Source organism: Mchenga conophoros, linkage group LG14 (genome assembly GCF_057382185.1).
Source record: "Mchenga conophoros isolate Kocher_MC1m ecotype Shallow Benthic linkage group LG14, M_conophoros_male_GT1.1, whole genome shotgun sequence".
Lineage (NCBI taxonomy): Eukaryota > Metazoa > Chordata > Actinopteri > Cichliformes > Cichlidae > Mchenga > Mchenga conophoros.
In genome coordinates, this window is record NC_140539.1 from 8204428 (window position 1) to 8227231 (window position 22804).

The 22804-nt window shown below is 45.3% G+C and overlaps 1 protein-coding gene across 2 annotated transcripts in view; it reads left to right on the top strand.

Moving 5' to 3' along the window:
• The window catches only part of epha4l (eph receptor A4, like), a 59002-nt gene extending 36856 nt beyond the window's left edge, over positions 1–22146 (top strand). The window contains exons 6-17 of one of the 2 annotated variants that reach the window (XM_085245024.1): positions 4314–4438; positions 4547–4706; positions 6409–6520; positions 10845–10903; positions 11361–11474; positions 12008–12193; positions 15507–15568; positions 16034–16243; positions 16354–16503; positions 16881–17077; positions 19243–19401; positions 20899–22146. In XM_085245024.1, the coding sequence (XP_085101150.1) occupies positions 4314–4438; positions 4547–4706; positions 6409–6520; positions 10845–10903; positions 11361–11474; positions 12008–12193; positions 15507–15568; positions 16034–16243; positions 16354–16503; positions 16881–17077; positions 19243–19401; positions 20899–21013 (1649 nt within the window). In that variant the 3' untranslated portion in view covers positions 21014–22146. The remainder of the gene's footprint in view (positions 1–4313; positions 4439–4546; positions 4707–6408; positions 6521–10844; positions 10904–11360; positions 11475–12007; positions 12194–15506; positions 15569–16033; positions 16244–16353; positions 16504–16880; positions 17078–19242; positions 19402–20898) is intronic. The other variant, XM_085245025.1, reaches the window with a different exon arrangement.
• Positions 22147–22804: the final 658 nt, after the last annotated feature.

Genomic DNA, 22804 nt, shown 5'->3' on the forward strand with positions numbered 1-22804 from the left:
TAAGGACACAGTGGCTTGATTTATCAGCCGGGGTCAGGAAGATAGAGATGAATGGATGTACTGCCTGTGGGAGAGCTGCGAGTACTGCCAGAAAGGCCTATGTGGGAGCTGTAATGCAGCACACCCTGGAGTCCGGGCTGAAGGCTCATAATAGCATGTCAGCGTGACCATGCTGATGCACAGTTGCACAAAAAAATGCAGATTTTTTTTTTCTTACAGAGATTCAGTCCCAAACACACACACACACACACACACACACACACACACACACACACACACACACACAGAGCCCCCTAAGGTTGCTGGAGGCTAATGTGCTGACTTGAAGTTGTAAGATACAGATGATGCTGCCTTTGGCTCGTCACTGGTGCATGTTTCACAAATGTTCGCCAGGATTAGTTATATGAAGCTGCAGCTGGAAGCTCTATTATAGTGTGTGTGTGTGTGTGTGTGTGTGTGTGTGTGTGTGTGTGTGTGTGTGTGTGTGTGTGTGTGTGTGTGTGTGTGTGTGTGTGTGTGTGTGCGTGTACTTGCACATGTGCAGCACTGACTGCATGCATGGTGAGAAGTAAAAAAATGTTTTGCAGAGATGCTTGCATGAATGCAGATGATCTACATTTGCTTCTTAAACAATGTCCTCTGTGTGTATCCGTGTGTGTGTGTGTCTCTTATAATTTGTGTGTGTGTGTGTTAAAAGAGAATAGCTCCAGACTGATTGGATTTCTTCCTGCTAATGCTCGGTAGGGGCTTTAGAAGCTCTGGTTTCAGCCGCTGGTAATCCAGCCGCTGGTAATCCAGCCAGTCATCTGTGGCTGTCCCTCTCTCTGTATCGCCTCCCCTCATCCAGACACCGAGGATTACACAGTTATTATGATAGATTTATTAGGATTTATAAGTGCTGTGGAAAAGACACCCCCGCCCCATTAAAGTTCAAATTTCGGCTAGGGAGGAAGAAGTGAGTTAGGCAGGTTGGAAAGGATCTGGATTTTTTTTTTTTTTCGGCACGAGAGGAAAGTGTAGGAAGGTGCAGTGGAGAAAAATGAATGCCATCAGATAAAAATGAGCAGTGCAGCTTAATGTGCGTGTGTGTGTCTGTGGCCAGGCATGTATTTATGCGCGTACAAGAAGGTCAGATTCCATGTGTCGCCACGAACAATTCCACTGTCGTAAATCAGGCGGGGTGTAACCCTTTCACCCGGGCTACAGGAGGAAAGCGAGGGGAAACGGGGATGGGGAGGGTGAGATGTCCAAGCTTTGAACTGACCCCTGGCTGTAAATGGATGTTTTCTTCCCCTTTTATAAGATCGAGCGCTCTATATGTCGATGTGTGTTTGTGTGTGAGAGAGGGAGGGGGCCATTTATGTCCTGATACAAAATACTTCAGGTGGCTAAAAGTGAATTCATGCATAAGGATTGTGTGTGTGCGTGTGTGTGGGCACTTCCATCAGTGCGTGTGTGTGTTTCCATCGTTCTGGCAACAAATGGGCCGGCATACATGTGGAAATGTGTTCTCGGGAGGTGGAGGCTGACTCTAGATAGGTGGAGGGGGCGAGGAGGGAATCTTGTAAGCAGGAGCCATTTTCTCCCAACACCCTGAAAAATGGCTCCCTCCTCGACTCTTTCTCCTTGGCGGCGAAGGCAAAGAAAAAAAAAGAAAAGAAAAAAAGAGTGACTCAAATCTGGCAACCAGGCTCCAATCTGGCAACCACATGTGCAGCCCCTGTCTGTTTTAATGTCAAACTGTAATCGGCCGCGTATTCGCGCAAATCCTCCACCGCAGATGCTCCTCGCTGCACAAATACTCCGTGATGAGCACGCCCGCTCAACGAGCTGGAAAAGGAGAAAGAAGAAAATAAAAAATAAAAATCTTTTCTGCCGGGAAGGTTATTTTTCAAACCAAACCCTGAACTCTGTGTGCCTCTGCCAGGTTTTTACCGATTATAATTTATGCATGTGCGCAGTGATTGAGTTTTTTTTTTTTTTTGCTGTCTGAGCTGTGTGAGATAATGGGGCTAGGTGTGTGTTTTTCTATGTGAATTTCTATCTTTCTGTTTGTATAATGAGTTCCTTTGTGTTGCTGGGATGTGTATGTCTGTGTGTGTGTGTCTGTGTGTGTTGCAAAGCATTTTTTTTGAGAGAGAGCACAATTCTGAAATAAGATCTGAATATTCATTGCGTCTAACACTTATTATTCCACCGGCGTGTTTAGCCCACGCGTTCAGAGGGGGGCGGTAAGAAATTACAGATCTGTCCCACATATTTAAATTCATCTACAGAGGTGCCAGCAAGTCTAGCACGCTGTGCCTCAGGTGAATGTTTCAATTTTAGGATCTCAAGTTTAGCTGTGCACGATTTGTCTGTATGCATTTGTGCACAGTTTTATTTTGTTTTTTATTTTTACCACGTTTTTTGTTTTTGTAGTTTTTTTAAAGAGACCTTAATGGATCTCTTCTTCTGTGTGTGAGCCGAGCTGCCTGGTCGTGTCCATTAGAAGGGATCACTCAGAAAATCTGTCATCTTTATCCTCACATTAGTCGAGAGGAAAATAAAAACGCAACAGGAGCAGCAGAACACGATTAAATCGCCATATCTGTCATCTTCGGAGGGGAAGATAGATGTGTGGATTACCTCCAGGGAATGAAGGCCCGTGACCTCCTCGGGGGTTTTCCTTTCGGAGTTGGAGCATCCTCAGTCGGCCCCAGGAGGGCCTTCAAATTGGCTCTTGCTGCCGGCTAAGATTGATCGGAGGGCTACAAATGGCCGCCGTGTAATTGTTTAAGGGAGACGCAACACATTAGGCCAACAGGATGACACAACCTTGGGTTAATCTATTTACTAAGAGATGTCTGCAATCCCATCCCTCTCCATCACAGTCGACCCCCACCAGTCGCAAGCCCTCTGCCTCCCCCTCCCCTCTCCCATCTCCCCCTGTCGCTTCTTCACCCCAATGAAACTCAATCCCTTGGTTGGTGCTTGAATTCCAGGCCTGTTTGAACTCAATCCCCCAGCTAAAAGCAGGGTTTTGTTAGCATTAGCTTGTGGGCTAGGCTCCCTGGAGCCCCCGCTCAAAGTGATGAGAATGTATATAATGTCATAGATAATCCAATCATAATCGGTGGACTGTGAACCCCTCATTAATCATCCCCACTGTAATTTTTTAAAAGGCAGATGGTCTGGAACGAGTAAGGTTACAGTAATCAGCGAGGGGCAGAGGTCAAAGATCTGCTCCGTTTGGAGTCGTAAGAGCAGATGCCATAAAAAAACTGTGTTACCTGGGCGTTAGTGGGAATGTTTGTCTATGTGGTGCTTTGTTCTGACTCTGTGGGCGAGGTTGTTGGGAGTATTATTTAACCCTCTGTGGTCTCGGTGCCCTGAGTCCTAACCCTAACGCTGTGTTATTAGAATATGTGACGTTTGGTTTTTGCAATCAGGGGCCAAAACCAAAAGCAAGCATTTTAACTGACACAAGTATCACAAGTATTTGCATTTTTCCCTCTACTTTACAGGAACTTTGCTGATGATAAATCCATCATGGTTTTATTTTGGTCTTTTTGTCTGTGTTTATCTGTGGAGCTTTATTCTATCATCTCGTGACTGCACTGCTATATCTCCCAAAACTCAGTCCTTACACGAGTTGTTCCTCTGTTTACAACTCTATCTCTCCTACACCTATGGATTTTCTCTTCGTAAAGTCGTGAGCGTGTATGACCCAATTTACGTGTTGTCACACTCCCCGGAGATAGAGGTTTGATTTGTGCAGCGGCGACACACTTGGAGGGAGGGGCGAGCATAAGCCATTATCTGTGCTTTAACCTTCATGTGTTAAAGGCGTCTGAACACAGATAGCACGGCTGCTTGAAATATGGCCTCATTATCAGCTGCTGCAGAAAAGGCTCGAGATAAGATCGCTCTCTGGAGCTTTAATGAAAACCAATTGATTTGCTCTCTTAAAGACAAAAAAATGCAAAGGTGTCGAGCCCATTTGATTTTATTCATATACTTTGCGGTTGAGAAAAGTGCCTGAGACGCTCGTGTCACGGGAGAGCTTGTATCGGTTTTATAGACGCCAACGTTTAGTTCACGCTCCTTCTGTCAAATCAACTGTGTGGCCGCATGGTTTCGCAAGACCCCTGATTCTGAATGAGAGCCAAGCTAAAGAGAAGTGGAAGCGATTGCCTCGTGGCTTGTTTGACTTTCTCAGCATGAGCAGGAGAACGCGTGGGACAGAACAGACTCAATGTCTCCAAGGGTGAAAACAACAGCTAAACATATTTTTTCTCTTCTGTTTCCTCTTTCTTTGATCGTCTCACCAGCTCCCTCTCCAGTGACTTCCATCCAGGCCAAGGATATCACAAGACACACCATTTCCCTGGCCTGGCAGCCACCGGAAAAAGCCAACGGGGTCATTCTGGAGTATGAGGTCAAGTACTACGAGAAGGTGAGGGACGGTGCGAGAGATTTTGTTTCTGCTGAACCGTCAAAGCAAAAGCAGCCTCTGAATAAGTTGTATTGTCTTCTTTCTTTTTTTTTTCCTGTCCCGCTGTAGGACCAGAATGAAAGAAGCTACCGCATCATAAAAACCTCATCAAGGAGCACCGACATCAAGGGCCTCACCCCCCTCACCTCCTATGTTTTCCATGTGCGGGCTCGCACAGCGGCCGGCTACGGAGAATTCAGCGGCCCGTTTGAGTTCATGACCAACTCGGGTGAGTTAAGTCACACTGCCTGTTCATCTTCGTCTTCTTCTCCCTGCAGAGCCAAGAGAGGCCTGATTCCAGCTCCGCCACGGCAGTGTCTGAAAAATTCCTACAATGATAGCATCTCTTACAAGTTTGTCTCTTTCATTGGAGAGTCATTAATCAAAATTGCTGTTGTCTATAAAAGATAAATGATATTGTCCTCCGGCACCTGACTGGCAACTTGAATATCTTCCATTATTCACGTCTGAGTATCAGCCTCAGTAGACGTGCCAGCTGATGTTTAAACTGTATGAAGCTTTGAAGAATGGCACCATTTGTGGCGTTTTCAGTCAGAAGCTGCTGCTAGATAATTCTCACTGCTCGCCAGAACTCTTTAATTGAATCAGTTTCAAGCCAAAATAAATGTATTCATTTCTCTACCAGAGTCTAAGGCACACAAACCCTGTGATAACCGGAGCAACAGCGCCTGTGTAGGTGGACTCTGATCACAATTTCAGATTAGCCTCTCAAACCTCACTAACCCACTAGTGGGTTACTTACTACAGTGATATAGAGTGCAGCCAAAACTTGTTCAGACCCTGAGAAGTTTATTTGAAATTCTAGTGGAGATCCCACAGTTTCCAAAGATTTCCATTTGATACTGAGTAGCAAAAAAAAAAAAACTTGGGAAAATCTGTTACAAAATAAATCAAATGCTATAAGACAGAGTGGAATAACATGACCTTATAAAACTCCTTTGAGGGGAAATGAATGAGGAAAACTGTGCAAGATGTAAATGAAAGTCTGTTTTTTCAGGAAGAATTTTACTACTGACTAATGCCCGACTTGTGCTTCAACTTGAAATCTGCATAACCGGGAACCCCTCTTAACCCTGAGGCCACAACCTTCTACGTAACCTGACGTGCACCTCCAGAGAAATGTAACTACACGCAACCCGCCTGCAACGACTCTCATTGGCGTGGAAGGTTTTGGTGCAGGGTTAAGAAGGGTCTCTGATTAAAGTTACGACACAGATTTCTCTCTGAAGCAAAGATTTGGCATCAGACTGCATTTGTGGTGGTGAAAGGGGCACGAGTTGGGCACGTCTATAACAATACATATCGTACATACTTTGTGACGATAAATAACTGAGTAGTAATCTCTCCAGTCTGACAGCACGGTACATACACCAGCCGTCCACCTGCTAGAGCTTCTGTTTATGGTGGACTTGGCCTCTAAGATGATGGTCTGTGTGCCAACGGGTGACACACAAAACAGTTGTTATGCACCCGAGTAGCTTGTAAGTAGTGGTAAACAGCACCATCACTCCAATAATAATATGTGGCCTATTAAATCTAATCTCAGCTTTCTGTGTTTTCTTAGCATTCAGCTTTTGGTCCAGTGAATATATTTCCACATAATGTTTCCCGTTACTGATGACACAGAGGGCTAGAGAGATCCACTAGAAGCCCAGGTGTCCCTTTTGTAATGCAGATAGAGACAGCAGCGCATGATAATGACACGGTCAAGCTCACATCCTAATGGGCTGTCATTGTCTCCCAATGAAGCATGCGAAACAGTGGACTTTATGATCAGAATAGTAAAATGGAGGGAGAGCGAGCAAACACTGCGTGGGGACAGGAGGAGGCGGAGGGATGAGGGGTATCGAGTTACTTTGCTCTTTTTTTGTTGTTTCTCGTCAACCTTTTTTCTCTCCTCTCTCCGATAGTCCCAGCTCCCATTATCGGCGACGGGGCCAACTCCACAGTGTTGCTGGTGTCAGTGGTGGGCAGCGTGGTTCTGCTCATCATCCTCATCAGTGCTTTCGTCATCAGCCGACGGTGAGCTTCGCTACCCACCCCCGCCCTTCCATCGAACTCTGTCCCTTCTGCTTTCTGTCTATCTCTCTTTCTCGGCACACAGATGAGGGATGTCTTACTTAGTGCCGTCAGGAAATGGAAGTCACTCAAAAGAGCACACACATACACACACTAACACTCCCAGACAGCTAGTGCAACTCGCTCACGTCGGATGAGTGATGACTCGCCACACCGGAGATGTGATTGACAGCTCCGACAGCTGAAGGGATGCAATCAGCGACCCTTCGCTCCCTGTCCTCTGCATCCAGCCCGCTCCCTTCGCATAGTCCCACCCGCCTCCACTCCACCCCGTCCCTCTCCCACTATCTCTCAGCTAGTGGCTGTAATCCTGCCGCTAGTTATTTTCTCCTGCTGCACCTTGCTGACCGCCGCGACGAATATGAGAGAGCGACGGGAGGGTGGACAATGAGATAAGCGGGAAAAAGTAGGAGATAGAATAGAGCGAGGACGAGGCTGAGAGGCATCAGGTGGATTTGCAGTGACCCAATCTCAGGGTGTTAACCAGCGAGCAGGACAAAGCACCATCACACAGATGGGATTACATGCAGATGGGGCTGCCTCACCTCAGGGTGTAAAACCACACACACTCTCTGCATGTGTTTGTGTTTGTGTGCGCTTCCATATGTGTTAGGGCTGCGAGTGCGTACATCCTGTGGAAAAAAAATAAAGTTTTGTGTGCGTGTGGTGTGGCAGTGGGGGGAGGGGGGTGTCAATGGCTTGTGTGTTGATTCTTGAATTGACCAAATCACTGTTTGCATGTGTGTATTGGTGCTGTGAATGATAGGGAGTGAAGGGGGCTGTTGATTGTGTGTGTGTGTGTGTGTGTGTGTGTGTGTGTGTGTGTGTGTGTGTGTGTGTGTGCTCTCTTTTCCATGTGATTGCCTCTCTCTGCAGCCAAGCAGGTGGTTGTCTCAGGCTTTTTTATATGCATGTGACGGCCACTGTCATTGTGCTGCCGCGTTCATCCTGTGATTGTGGGGAGGGACTGTAATCACGTAGCCGTTTACCATCATTACACAGCCGTAGAAGAGGACAATGTCTCGCACATCTGGTCATTTCCACCACTGACCTTAACACGTCAATAATAAGCACAGGTGTCAGGCAGCCTGAGGGATTCACAGGGATTTAAGTGCATCTTCTCTAGAATTGATTTATAGCTTTTATATTCGTTCAGCTTCTCTGCTCCATGTTGTTGTTATACGCTCAGTGCCCTTCAGGAAGCTTCAATGTTGGAAGATTTCTCACTTGACTTTGATGCAAAAAATATATCGAAGTAAAACTGTTATCAACAAACATCTAAACTAAAGGCACTTATAGTATTTATTTGGATTATTACTATTATTGTTGCACTGATATGTATTTTATGAAGTAATCATTTAGTTTTTGCATAATACTAATAAGACTGTATTATTATTACACAGTCTTAAAGGGTATCGGTACATATTTGTGCTATATTTACGTCTACAATTGTGGATTATCATCTTTAAGCATGGTCAAAATCTCAGGTAACAGGGTCAGAAAATGGAAAAAGTAGTCCACGTGTGCAATATGAACATAAAGATTAGGGTTTGGTTTCCAGCATTGTTTTTGTCACCTCACGAGGATTTCTTTAGTAACTAGTCACCTGAAACCCTTCCTTTAATGGGGACACAGGTTCATGTTGGCCCCATAGATTTATTCTGAGAGCTATAGATGAATTTCCCTGAAATATGGAGGAAGAGCTAAGAAGTAACGTCTTTTGTTTGAGGAAGTCTGGTAGCCAATCAAAAACACACACATGCCCCTTTTTCCAGCCAACTGGGGGCAAAATATCAAATCAAATCAAATCACTTTTATTGTCACATCACATGTGCAGGCACACTGGCACAGCACATGCGAGTGAAATTCTTGTGTGCGAGCCCCACAAGCAACAGAGATGTGCAAACACAACAACACAAACGAGCAAAATACAAGAATGGCCAACCTGAAACTAATAAATATATGTACAATATATAATAGTGTATGCATTTCTGGATGTGTATACTAAATATTTTCCTACGTGTGTGTGTGTGTGTGTGTGTGTGTGTGTGTGTGTGTGTGTGTGTGTGTGTGTGTGTATACACATTTTTACAAATTAAATAGTAAAAAAATAAAAAATAAAAAAAATATAATAATAGTAATAATAATAATAAAATATATAAAATATATAAAATATACAGAGTTGAATATGTGCAAAACAAGTGGCATTTATATACAGTGTGGAGTGCATAATGTTGAAGTTCCAGTAGTGAAGCTGAGGTGTCTATGACGTGTTCAGCAGTCTGATGGCCTGATGGAAAAAGCTGTCTCTCAGTCTGCTGGTACGGGACCGGATGCTGCAGAACCTCCTTCCTGATGGAAGCAGTCTGAACAGTTTATGGCTGGGGTGACTGGAGTCCTTGATGATCCTCCCCGCTTTCCTCAGGCAGCGCTTCCTGTAGATGTCTTGGAGGGAGGGAAGCTCACCTCCAATTATCCGTTCAGAGCACCGCACTACTCGCTGGAGAGCTTTGCGGTTGTAAGCGGTGCTGTTGCCATACCAGGTGGTGATGCATCCAGTGAGGATGCTCTCAATGGCACAGTGATAGAAGGTCCTGAGGATGCGGGGGCTCATGCCGAATCTTTTCAGTCTCCTGAGAAAGAAGAGGCACTGCTGCGCCTTCTTCACTGTTTTGTTTGTGTGTACTGACCACGTAAGATCCTCAGCCAGATGTACACCAAGGAACCGGAAGCTGCTCACTCTCTCCACAGCAGCGCCGTTGATGGTGATGGGGGTGTGTACTTCTCTGCACCTCCGGAAGTCCACTATCAACTCCTTTGTCTTTGCGACGTTGAGGGTGAGATGGTTGTCTTGACACCAGTGGGTCAGGGCGCTGACCTCCTCCCTGTAAGCCGTCTCATCACCGTTGGTGATAAGACCCACCACTGTAGTGTCGTCCGCAAACTTCACAATGATGTTGGAGTTGTTAGTGGCTGTGCAGTCGTAGGTGTAGAGTGAGTACAGGAGAGGGCTCAGTACACACCCCTGTGGAGCACCAGTGTTCAGTGTGATGGGGGATGAGGTGATGCTGCCCAGTCTGACCACCTGGCGTCTGTCAGACAGGAAGCTAAGGATCCAGCTGCAGAGGGAGCTGCTCAGTCCTAGATCCTGCAGTTTCCTGTCCAGCTTCGAGGGAACGATGGTATTGAATGCTGAGCTGTAATCTACAAACAGCATTCTCACATACGTGTCTCTCTTCTCCAGGTGTGACAGGGCAGTGTGTAGTGTCAGGGCTATGGCATCATCAGTGGACCTGTTGTGGCGGTATGCAAACTGTAGAGGGTCCAGTGAGTCGGGTAGTGCAGAGCAGATGAAGTCCCTGACCAGCTTCTCGAAGCATTTGCTTACGATGGGGGTCAGGGCTACAGGTCGCCAGTCGTTCAATGAGGAGATGGTGGAGGATTTGGGTACAGCGACGGTGGCCATTTTGAAGCAGGCTGGGACTACAGACAGAGAGAGGGAAAGGTTGAAGATGTGTGTGAACACTCCAGCCAGCTGAGCCGCGCATGACTTGAGGACGCGGCCGGGAATCCCGTCTGGACCAGTAGCTTTGCGTGCGTTCACCTTCCTGAAGCACTTCCGCACATCCTCCTCAGACACAGTGTGCGCACTGACGTCATCCGCGGTGCGCACACTGTCCGGTCTCATGGTGTTCGCTGCGTCGAATCTAGCGTAGAATACGTTTAGATCCTCACACAGAGAGGCCGTGGTCTGCGGTGTGCTGGTTTTCCCTCTAAAGTCTGTGATCGTGTTTAGTCCCTGCCACATACTCCGAGGGTTGTCAAACTGTTGCTCCACCCTGTCCCTGTACTCACGTTTGGCTGCTTTGATCGTCTTCCGGAGTTGGTAATGTGCGTGTTTGTAGTCCGATGTGTTCGATGTATTTACTTTACAGACATAAATGTGCCACACATAAGCAAGAAAATGAGCTTGCAAAAGGTTTTAACTATTTTTAAAGGTTTTATCATAACATGATATTTTAAATCATCTTTCCTGAGAGCTTGAAAAAAGAAGGCAAGTGGACTTGGGGCAAAAGACACATGAACTGGATGATTGAGAACCCACAGACAATTAAAATCCTTGTGATGAGCATTGTTTAATTATATTAAAAAAGGAATATCCATATCTCATCTTATATGTATAAGATATAATTGTGTTCTAACTTCCTGAGATTTGAAGCTTGATTCCCTGCCATGAGTGATCATTCTGCTTTTCTTTGCCCCCTAGAAGGAGTAAATACAGCAAAGCCAAGCAGGACTCTGATGAAGAGAAGCACTTACATCAAGGTAACTCATAGTTAACACTCCGCCTACAGACCTTATAATTGTAAAACATTATTGCTGTCAGGTATGCTCGTGTGCACAAATGAAGCCCATAAAATGGGAGGAAAAACAAACTGTTTTGAAGTTAATGTACTTGCAACCCAACATGCTCCAAACACCTCATTATCAAGTCATCAGCATTGTTATTTGTGTGCCACAAAAATTTCAAGTTAATGAGCTCCATCTTCATCGGAGTCAGCCATAGTGACATGAAAAGCGCTGGAGTCAGTGTGTGAAGCGAGGTATGGAGAGAAGAAAGGAGGAGGAGGAGGAGAGGATCCATAGAGGAAGGCAGCGTAGCCTGCAGCACGATGGAAATAAAGAACAGATGGAGAGTAGTAGTCGGAATAAATTAACCTTCACTTTTTTTTTAAACTTCCTTCTCTCTTTGCTTCCTTTTTTTTCAAACTTCGTTCCCCAGGAGTGAGAATATATGTTGACCCCTTTACCTATGAGGACCCCAACCAGGCCGTCCGTGAGTTTGCCAAAGAGATCGATGCCTCCTGTATCAAGATTGAGAAAGTGATTGGCATTGGTGAGGAGATTTTTTTTTCCTACATTACATGCATGAATACCTATTGGAAAAAGATCACATTTTGTATTTGTTTCATACAAACACACCTTTCTCTGTGATATGTGGACTTTTTGTGGCCTCTTTGAGATTAAAATCCATTGTTTTCCCAGACTTTAACATGTGGCTTCTGGCTCTAGAGAGGTCAACAAGTTAAAAAAAAAATCAACAGTGGCTAAATACGTTGTCCATGCTATTCCTTGGGCCAGAGAAAAGTCATCCAATGACAAAATAATAAAGAGAAAGAATCAATATCCATTTCCCCCTCTCTCTGCTCCAGTGGGTGGAGGGAGGAGGGGGAGTAAAGGATTAGAGACCCTGATCAATGTTTAAAGTGGAACCTTTCTAACCTACAGACACACACACACACAAACAGACGTGTAGGGGCACACTCTTTTTGATTTGATTTATAGTCTGTGGATCAGAGTGCTCGTGTATCAGCGCTTCACATTTTCATCTGGTTTTTTTTTTTTTTGCTGTTCTTGCTGTTGATTCAGGGGAATTTGGAGAGGTCTGCAGTGGACGCCTGAAGATGCCCGGCAAGAGGGAGATCTGCGTGGCCATAAAGACTCTGAAGGCTGGCTATACAGACAAGCAGAGGAGGGACTTCCTGTCCGAGGCCAGCATCATGGGCCAGTTCGACCACCCCAACATCATTCACCTGGAGGGCGTGGTCACCAAATGTATGTCAAGGATTCATTTTTACAGAATGTGTTTCAAATGAGGGGAGGAAAGTGTTTTGCGCAGGTGAAATTGCTTCTGGAAATTGCAATAATGCTTAGCTCACACACATACAATTACTATTATATTCTAAAAGGGCAGTCATTTCTGCTGTCTCCCTCGAAAAATGTAGCAATAAATCATCACAAAGTGCAGTTCTGGGTGACTTTGGAGAAAGGTGAGCGTAGGGACAAGCCTGTTTTTACTCACACGCCTGCGCACTAGTGTATATCTTAATGCTTCTGTGCGGACATTTTACAAAGATTTCACAATATTCTCAGATAAATGCGTATTTTTGAGCATCGTCCGCACATCCCATCCTGGCTTATCCCCAGGTGGGTTTCTGTCCAGATGGAAGGGGTCCAGCATTGCCGTGGAGGGGGAGGTGGTTGTAGAGGTAGCTGGGCAGTTGGGAGAGGGGTGGGTGTGGGAGTCTAATGGGCCCAGGAACAGGCCCTGTAGCACGGCACCAGACTCATTAATCATGGTGTCAGCTGTAAATGTGTTTGGGGTTAGGGAGTGATACCCTATCCCTTCTCTATCTGCTGCTGCATGGCCACAAAACACTGGCCAAATCTCCCTCCTCCTGCCCTCAGTGCTCTCTCCGTTTCTCCCCCTCTTTTACACCTTCCCCTGATGTTATTTGTTCGGCTATAGGTATGTGTGTGTGGGTGTGTGCTGTGTGTGTGGGTGTCTTGTCAGCACATGCCAACATCCGGTACCTTTGATTGCATGCATGTGTGCCTGAGTGTTACCATGTAGCCTCGGCTACATGTGCCTTAATGTGTCGTGATACTGCTCATCTCTATCTGTGCTAGATAAAACTGCCATTCTCACTGTAGAACACACACACACACACACACACACACACACACACACACACACACACATATATATGTATAGATATACCCACACACAAACATGCAGCCCAGCCGGAGCTGAAAGTGAACAGCAGCACAGGCAGAATTGCTTATCACCTATCACACCTCACATGGCGGGGAATGACCTCTCAGACCTCGCAGCGGCGGCGTGAGAACGACAGAGAAAAAAGGCGGACAGATGGAGAAAGGAAGAGAAACCAGAGACGAGCTGCTGCCAGGGAAGGTGCAAATAGAGATGCCGGACAGTTAGGAGCTGATGGATGAGAGGAAAGACAGGGCGACGCAGAGAGAGGGAAAGCAGAGGGTGCTCGAGCTACTCAACCGGAGGCTGAAAACAAAAAGATGGGGGGGAGGAAGGAGCGACGCAGCGGTGACAAGAGAGCTGGAGTGAAAGGACGGCGAACCAAACGCAAGAAGGGCGTCCGAAAACTCCCACTCCACCTCCTTCCACTCTTACTTTTGAGAGCTTGACACGAGGTTTGGGCAAATTAGTCCTTCACACTTGAGTGTGTCAGTGGAATCTATTAAAAATCCATTATTTGAATTGCGCCCCACTCTCCATTACAATCAAGTTAAAAGGAATTCTCAATCTGGCCTCAGTTTGCTGGCATGTCCAACAGAGCCAATTAAGGCTTATTAATTATGGAGGAACTCCAAATAGGGACTAAAATACATAAATGTGCAAAAATCTCTCGCTGAAGACTTGCTGGCTGTGGTCCACCATCTTGAAGGCTATATTTAATGTTTCTATCACGTTGGTGTGTAATTAAAAATCGAGCATCCATTAAAGCTTGAAATCAGACGTGATGTTCTTAATGGGTGATTTACATGAAGTAAGAGCGTGCTGGTTTTTTTTTTTTAAAAAGGTCCGCTTTTAAAACCCAGATCTTTGTTTGCTGCTAACGCCAGGGCCTCCGGAGGACATTTGCCCAACGTTCCCCCAATATTGTCCCCCTGACGCGTTTTTTTTCCCCCCTCTGCCATCTCCCTGTTTTGTTGGCAGGTGATAATCGGCCCACTGGTGGGTTCCTCGCCCAGAGTTCATTGCCAAAGGCGGCAGGGCGTATTCAGTAAACAAGGAATTAGCATGCAAATGGACTGGAAGGAAGAGGGCGGGGCTGGGAAGGCGAGAGTTTAAGGTCGCAGGTCAGACTCTCCTCAGACTTGATTGCGGAGCTGTCAATCACCGGCGGCCCTGAGGCAGAGGCACGCAACAAAGGGAACAAAGATGGCTGACAAAGACGGCCCCCTCTGCTCTCATACAACTTTCGCCGAACTTCCTCTTTTTAGGGCATCGCCGGAGTGCCCCGTAATTAATGGAGTGCCAATCACGCAGCGGGTAAGGCAGTGACTGACGGCCTCTTGGCACGGCCAGAGACCCGCAGCAGAGCAGAGGAACTTCACCTTCTCAGCGGGCTTCTGCAGCTCTCGACATTCTGCTGGAGCACTCGAGAGGCTTCATACAAGCTCCCCTTAAGGCGGAGGCTTTAAGTCAGCAGTTTTCTATAAGGCTGTAAGCTTTTAAGTCCACCTTAACTGTGCCACTCGAAATGGAGCACAAAGAGCGACGCTGTTCTAGGAGGCGAATGTGTGGCAGCACTTTTCAGCATGTGTTGTTGCCGTGGCTGGTTAGGCACCAGCTTGCTGCAGTTTTGGGACAAAAACAAGCGGGTCGCCCTTCCTTTCCCTTTTTTATCTCTCTTCTCCTCTGATATGCCCCTCCCTCCCTCCGTCCTAAGAGACAAAGACAGACAGACAGAGACCCACCAGGGAATGTCCACCCTCCCCGCCGCCTGCCCCGGCTCAGATAAAGACGCAGACGCTCCCCCAAGAGAGACAGAGAGGGATGGGGTGAAAAAAGGCCAGAGAGGATTGGCAGGGTTCACGGAGGATAAAAACGAGGAGAGGGAATGAGCGAGGGAGGAGTGGGGGAAAAAAGAGAGCAACAGAGATGAGCTAGCAGGAGAGTGACAGATGCGTCGAAAGTTGGCAGAGGAGAAAGAGGGCAAAGGGACAGTGAGTGACAGAAATAGCGAGTTAGGGGGATTCTGGGTGGGTGACTGTGATGAGACTTTGGATAATACGCCCAGAGTCAGATCATATTTGCATAAACACAAGATGGTGTGTGTGTGTGTGTGTGTGTGTGGTGTTTTGTTTCAGTGGAGATGCCTTTGCATGTTAAGGGAAAAACGGGGGACGTCAGGGCAACGGTAACACACAGCTAATTAAATCACTATGGGACAGAGATGGATGGCCTCATACACACAGACACACATGCATTTTCCCTGGAGAGCCCCCTCCTGCTGCGTTGAGCTGTGATGTGCGTCGTTTACCTCTATAATCATCTGCCTTTCCTTCTCTCACTCTTATTCCCACTCTCTCTCTCTCTTTCTAGGTAAACCGGTGATGATTATCACAGAGTACATGGAAAATGGATCCCTGGATGCATTCCTGAGGGTAAGTCATGCGTTTCTGTCTCCACACACACGTGTTCATGCGTGTTTGTGCATCAACGCTGATCCCATGTTATCCACCAAATTTACAAGTGTCGGTTCACAAACATTCGCACTTTGTCCTTCCCATTTATCGTCTCGCTTTTCTCCTGACAATGAGGTTGAAACAGGTGAAACTTTGTGTTTCTCAGGTTCACAGCACTACAGGTCCACTATACATCTTAACCAGTTGCACAGTGCTAGTTAAAGGGAGATGTGGAATGGAGTGGACTTTTTATAGGTCTTTTCTAATCTTACGGATCTTTACGCTATAAAGTTAAACCTTAAGACTATTACTTATTACTATACCCAATGAGCTATTAGGAGTGACCCTTCACAAGTGTCCCTGTATTTACTTAGCAGACATTTTTGTCACAGTGTGGACATTTAACAGTAATAAGGATGAGCGTTTCTCTTTTTTCCCCCGCAGAAGAACGACGGTCGGTTCACTGTCATCCAGCTGGTCGGCATTCTGCGTGGCATCGCTTCCGGCATGAAGTACCTGTCAGACATGAGCTACGTCCACCGTGACCTGGCCGCTCGCAACATCCTGGTTAACAGCAACCTGGTGTGCAAGGTGTCCGACTTCGGCATGTCCCGAGTCCTGGAGGACGACCCCGAGGCCGCATACACTACCAGGGTGAGTGCAAGCATGTTTGTGTGTTGGCGAGCATCTGTCTGACTGAGTCAGCGGGCTGTCTGTACCCTCACTTGTCGGCTTTCATTAATCAGCCCAGCTTTCAATTACAGGGAGGAAAGATCCCCATCCGCTGGACGGCCCCGGAGGCCATCGCTTATAGGAAGTTCACCTCGGCCAGTGACGTGTGGAGCTACGGCATCGTCATGTGGGAGGTGATGTCATACGGCGAGCGGCCATACTGGGACATGAGCAACCAAGATGTAAGTCAGAAGCAACGTAATCATATGCAGATAGTCATGAATAATGCACAGGGTGAATTACTGTGAGATATTAAGGCTGGGTAATGTCAAACAACTTTATAAGAATGCTTCATCATTTTAACGTAGTTATACAATTACCTGCAGCTGTGATGAAACACCAGCAGAGCGTTCCTCTTCCTTATTGCAGTGAGCTCACATGTGTGGTTCCACTAATTATGAAAAAGGGAAAAAAAAAAGATAATGTATTGTGTAGGTGTGTAAAGTACAGTAATTAAGAAAAAAGTTATAAAAATGACAAAGTAATCAAACTGCCTGAAGTTTTTATAACACTTCTGCTCAGTCATAAAGTCTTACAGCCACATTTATCTGCTATCCAGGTGATCAAGGCCATTGATGAGGGCTATCGACTGCCCCCGCCCATGGACTGCCCCGTGGCACTCCACCAACTCATGCTAGACTGCTGGCAGAGAGAGAGGGCCGACCGGCCAAAGTTTGGGCAAATAGTCAACATGTTGGACAAACTGATCCGCAACCCCAACACCCTGAAGAGGACCGGGGGAGAGACCACCGTCAGGTGAGAGGAAGGAGAATGACGCAAGGGGCTGAAAAGAGGAAGAGTTTTCAGTTCCGTTTGTGCTTTGGAAAATGAACGATGACAGGAAATATCATAAGGTGATGGTTGAGTTAGTGTTGAGTGTGTTTTCAGAGGATATTTTAATCTTAGCAATGAGCAGTCCCAATATTGGTCACACAGTCTCGGGCTTAAACAGTATCAGTCCATATGCATAAAAGCAGGAGAGTGAAAATAAAATAAAAAGCAACATCTTAAAACAGTTTTCTCTGTCAGACTTCTAAGATTGCTCTGATTGCGTAATAGGAATTAATTATTAATAATCAGCTTGCTGCCTTGTGGCTGTTAAGGGAAGATCGCTCTGGAATCCACTGAATGAGCTAATTAACATTATCAGGAAATTTGACAATTATATAGGTTTATTACACTTAATTTAAAATAAATTGGCAATTGTGTTACAGGAATTTCCCATTTAGTTTAATTAAACAGCCTGGAAATGTGCTAGTCACACATTCACTGCCACATTTGCAAAGTACAGCAAATTGTATAAAAGTAATACAAATACTGTTTGGATACTTCAATGGGTTATTTTCTGTTTGGGCTCTATGATGGTTCTCGAGGACCGGCCAGCTGCAGGAAAATGAGAGCCGTATGTTGAGAGTGGGCCTGAGACAAGTTAAGATGCTCTGTGTGAGAGCAGAGTCTGAGAGTGAGGTGACTGCCTGCTGTAACACGTGCGTTCACCTGTCAACCTCGATATCACGTTGACATTCATAATTAATGCATCTGTATTTTATACTCTTCATCATCTGCTTCTCGTCTACATACAGTTCTGTATGAGAGCATCAAAATTTCCATAACACATAATATTTGAGAAGCCACACCAACGTACTGACACGCGCACACACACAGCGTCCCACTCTGTCACCGCTATTTACATTCACCATTAAACATTATCTGCCAGCACCGTGTGGCTCGTTACAACGCAAACAACCTCCATAATGGCTTTCTCTGCAAACTAGCTTTAATGGTGCTTTACACACAGGAATCTAGGCGCTCTAACAGGGGGAGGAATTACAACGTTACACCGAGTTAAAAACAAACACGACCCTACGTCTCCAACACCATTACTCTTGAGCAGCCAAACGTGTTAAGGATGACCTTTGTGTGTTTACAGACTCGACGCAGGCCGACGGGAGTCTGTTTGAGTTTAACGAGTGTGCGAGCGCACACGAGCGGGTTGCGCGATCGCACACAGATGCGCACTCCTAATAGGATACAGCGAGAGCAAGCGTGGAGTCTGTGTAGAGTAATTAGCAGAGCTGAATCCTATAACTGCAGCTCTACGGTTACAAAAAGGAAAGAAGAGTATGTGTGTGTGTGGGAAGGTATCCCTGCGCATAATCTTTTCCACCTACTTAGAAGTGACGACTTAATAAAGAGCCTGACATCCAGTTCTCACAGCTCTACTCGACATCCTTTTTAAAAAGGAGAGAACGATAAAGAGGCCGAGAGCGCAAGACTTACCCAAGCGGGACAAGTGTGACTCAGACTCACCGGCCTCGTGTAAATGTTTCACAGCTGCTGCCACAGAAAGGGAGAAAGGCAGGGAAAAAAGAGGGAGGACAAATATGCTGATGAATATCTGAATGTGAAGAGGGACTCCAAGCACACTGTAAAATTCACCGAAGTGTGCCCAGGTTGTGTGTTTTCCGTGAAATAAGGATTAACTAACTGTATCGGTGACACCAGAGGAGGAGCTGTGTTTGACTTGGCTCAGTTTTTGGGTGCAGCCTGCAAAATACAGACACAAAAAAAATACAAAATTGCTAAGCTGACACATTTGGTGTTTCAATCAGGGAGGACAAGCTAGGGAGAAGTGTAGCTCGGTGCTTTTTACAGCTTGTAATTGTCACACATTTTTGACACTACAGCACAGAAGCATAGTTAAGAATTATGGAATAATTCCCGCAATGTGGCCGTTGCTGCAGTTGAGGTGAATCGGAGGTAATCAAAGATGGAGATGATTATGCTTCAAGTAAAAAGCACTTGAACAACTGGCTTTCATCATCTACATGCAAACAGCTGCATACAGTGCAGTAGCTTTAAACACAACGAGGAGTTTGATTTCGTGAAATAACCTTGTCACTTTTCTCCACCTATTACAGGCCCACTACCACCCTGCTTGAGCCAGGGAGTCCCGAGGTGTCCGCGGCTGTGGGCACAGTGGAGGACTGGCTGCAGGCCATCGGCATGGAGAGATACTGCGATAACTTCACGGCCGCCGGCTACACAACTCCAGAGGCCGTGGTCCACATGACGCAAGAGTAAGCACTTTGCCCACAATCATACTTTTACCATGCTGCAAGTGATTTTGAAGGATGAGGAGAATGAAACAGAAAACTAAAGGAAATGCCAAGCATCACAGTGAAATAGGAAAGTTTTTGTAAAAGTAGGCAATTTTATGATTTTTCTTTAACTTGTTACGCTATTATTGAGTTTGTAATAGCTCACACAAACCATTACAAACAGTTTACAAAGAGGGTGCTGCACCACCTCCTTGTGATTGTTTTGGTTACTAGTGGGTCGACAGGTCGCTCTTAGTTTCCATGGCAGACGGTGACTTGTTTGCAAACACCCACTTATCTACCACAGAGCAGAAGAAAAACCTGCAAAAGTGTGGCACAAACCGGAAACAGAGTAAGTGAAAGTTGTTTCAAAAGATGAAACATCTACTTTTAAGATGAATGGTCTCCCCTTTCAGTTTGCCATCCAGTTTGCAAGTAGTTGGTGAGAGTTTGCAGGCAAGTCAGTGATTTCCACGCAAACTACCCGTGCCTGCAGGAATATCCTCACAACCAAAACAACTGTGAAGAGGTTTTAGGGCAGCATTACAAAGCTGTTTGGGAACACAGTTGCCAACTGGCTGGGGCAAGTGGTGTCACTGGGATCCTATTTAGACATTACTAGAGATCTTAGGAGACATGATTAGCAACAACTGTGTTTATCTATTATTTTATGACAAAACGGTGAAATCACATTTTCTCATTAAACCTTTTCAAAGAGAGACAGATTAAAACACCTTCATAAATATAAAGCTAAACTGAGCATAAGACATGAAAACAGCCAACCTGCTGTTTCCAAATGTAACAGCTTAGAAACATGTTGTGTTCATACGCAAACACTCGGTTTTACGTCAGGCAAAAATAAGCTAATTTCCTGAAATAATCCTGGCAAACTGTGCTTTTAGAATTTACACTAAAATAAGCTAAGCTAGTTTTCAAAAATAATTCAAGGAATTAAGCTACTATGTTACCTCTGCTTCAGTTATATATGAACTAAAATAAACTAAATGAATCTAATCCAGTCACCTCAAATAATTTGAGCACACTGCTAGCGACTTAACTTTGCTTCAGATGTTAAGGATAAGCTAAGCTATGCTAGTTAGCTCAAGTAATTGGAGCATGTTTTTGGCTGTTTCCCTCTGCTTAAGTTTTTAGTCAAGTTAAGCGGTTCCCCCGGTGTCTCTGCTTCATTTTTAGCACACAGTTTCTGTTATCCCCTTATTAAGGTATTCTGTGACACATTTAGAAAGGAAAACATGAGTTAAATTTGTCACTTCTTTATTATATCCACATTTTTCTTCTGCTAAGATTACACGATTAGAGTTGCCGTGTTGGCAAGTGAAATTCCTTATACAGCAGTTAAACTGTCAGACCAGTTTCCACTGGTAGGCTGTAAAATTCATCATGTGGATCAGACCTCCGTGTGCATGTTATTGTTGTCCTCGGTCCTAAAAGGCCTCTTCTCCCAATCCTTTTCAGGGACATGGCACGCATAGGCATCTCCTCCGCAGCGCACCAGAACAAGATCCTGACCAGTGTCCAGGGAATGCTATCCCAAATGCAACAGATGCAAGGCAGAATGGTTCCCGTCTGAGAAGATTAAAACAAAGAAAAAAGGAAGCAAAACGACTTTGTTTCTTATGAAAAAAAAACAAATAACAAAAAAAGATTAAATATTAAAAAAAGAGACAAATCAACTATGAAGAAATAGTTTACCTCATCCATGCACTTTAAATTGGATCTAAAAGAAAAGAAGACATTGATGAAGAAGGGAAAAAGTGTTGCAAATGGCACCTTTTTTTCAAAAATCATACCTTTACCTTGCCCTTTTAGTTGTTTTTGGAGAATGGGACACTTCTATCTGCAGCATTTATGGATAGATGGAGGGGACGGCTGGAAAAGTGCTTCCGAGAGGCCAATCTGGAGTGCCTTTAATGGTCTGGAATGAAAAGCGGGGGAGGGGGATCGTACCTTTTCTTCCTCCTTATGCAGAGAGTGTTATTTCTGGAACTTTCTCTCTGGAATAATCCACAGAGCATTTTTTTTTTTTTTGATTTTCTGTGTTTATTGTACATGAATTGTTTCTGTGGGACTCAGAGGCTGCCCCGGCCACCATTGTTCTCTCTCTCAGCTGGAACTGTTTGATATCTTCCAGAAAAAATGGACAATCCTAGCCGTCAGATATAAACAGTGAATCTCTGACAGGCTGGGGGTTGGATTCTTCGGGGGGGAGGGGGGGGGAGGGGTCAAGATGGCTGTGCAGGGAGGGCTTATTTTAAGGAGCTATTTGTGTTGCGTTTTTTTGTTTTTTGCTCTGTTCTGGCCTGTTTTTTTTCTCCCAGATCGCTGTATTATGTTGCCCTCAGGACATTTCTGAGAATGTCTTTGATCTTCCAGAGGAGCCTTTCCACTCCCCTGTCTTCCCAAAAAAACAAAAACAAAAACAAAAAAAACACAGTCAAAAAAAAAAAAAAAAAAATCCCACCCTGCTACACCTTCGATAAACACGCAGTTCGGATTCTCCCATCCATCTCCCCACGTGGATCGAAGTCTCATCCCCATCACTACTGCAGGACCAACCAACTCTTCCACACCACTTTTGACGGACGCCCGTTTGGACCACATGAGTTGGTTTTATAAGCGGAATGTGAGATGAAGAAATTTGCCAAGACGTTATCGGACACGGGGGGCAACAGGGATGCAGAAAGAGTCATCAACGTCAGGAAATATTCAAAGAAAGAAAAAGAAAACGATGGATCAAGGTGAGAGTTGACAGTCTTTTGTTTTCATTTTGTTACCAAAACTTAGCAAAGAAACAACTCTATTAAAGAAAAGAAAATACAGACATTGGATTAAAGCTCCCTTTATTATCGAAGTGTGCTTCTAATATAACCACAGAGTGCCTGTGAGAGTCATTAGATCCCCCTATCACTGGCCCCTCAGCTCTAGAAGCCGTGTTAATTAACAAGCAGGTTGCTCCACCTCAGGCAGCAAGAGCGGATCAATAGCCACTGGTCTGTGATCAGTCTGCGGGCCTGATGCCTCTGGCATATTAATGAGAAAAATTTATCAGCGGCTGACTCCCATTGAGCCTGACAGAGCCCAGCAGAGCTCCAAGGCACTTTCCAAGAACGAAGAGAGGCGCTCTGGGGTGTTAACTTTCTTCTGAGCCAACACACCAGCACGTTGTCACGGTACCAGAGGGTCCTAACGCAGGGTCTTAATTAATTTTGGCATATCAGATGCTACGTACTGCTCTCTTGTTGGTTAACCCGTGGCCAGATTTATTTGACTTTTTTTTTTAAAAATAATTTGAGCATCATAATTTATGTGCATAAATTAGCACTTGCCCACAAGGTAATAAAGTGAAGGTTAAGCTTACACA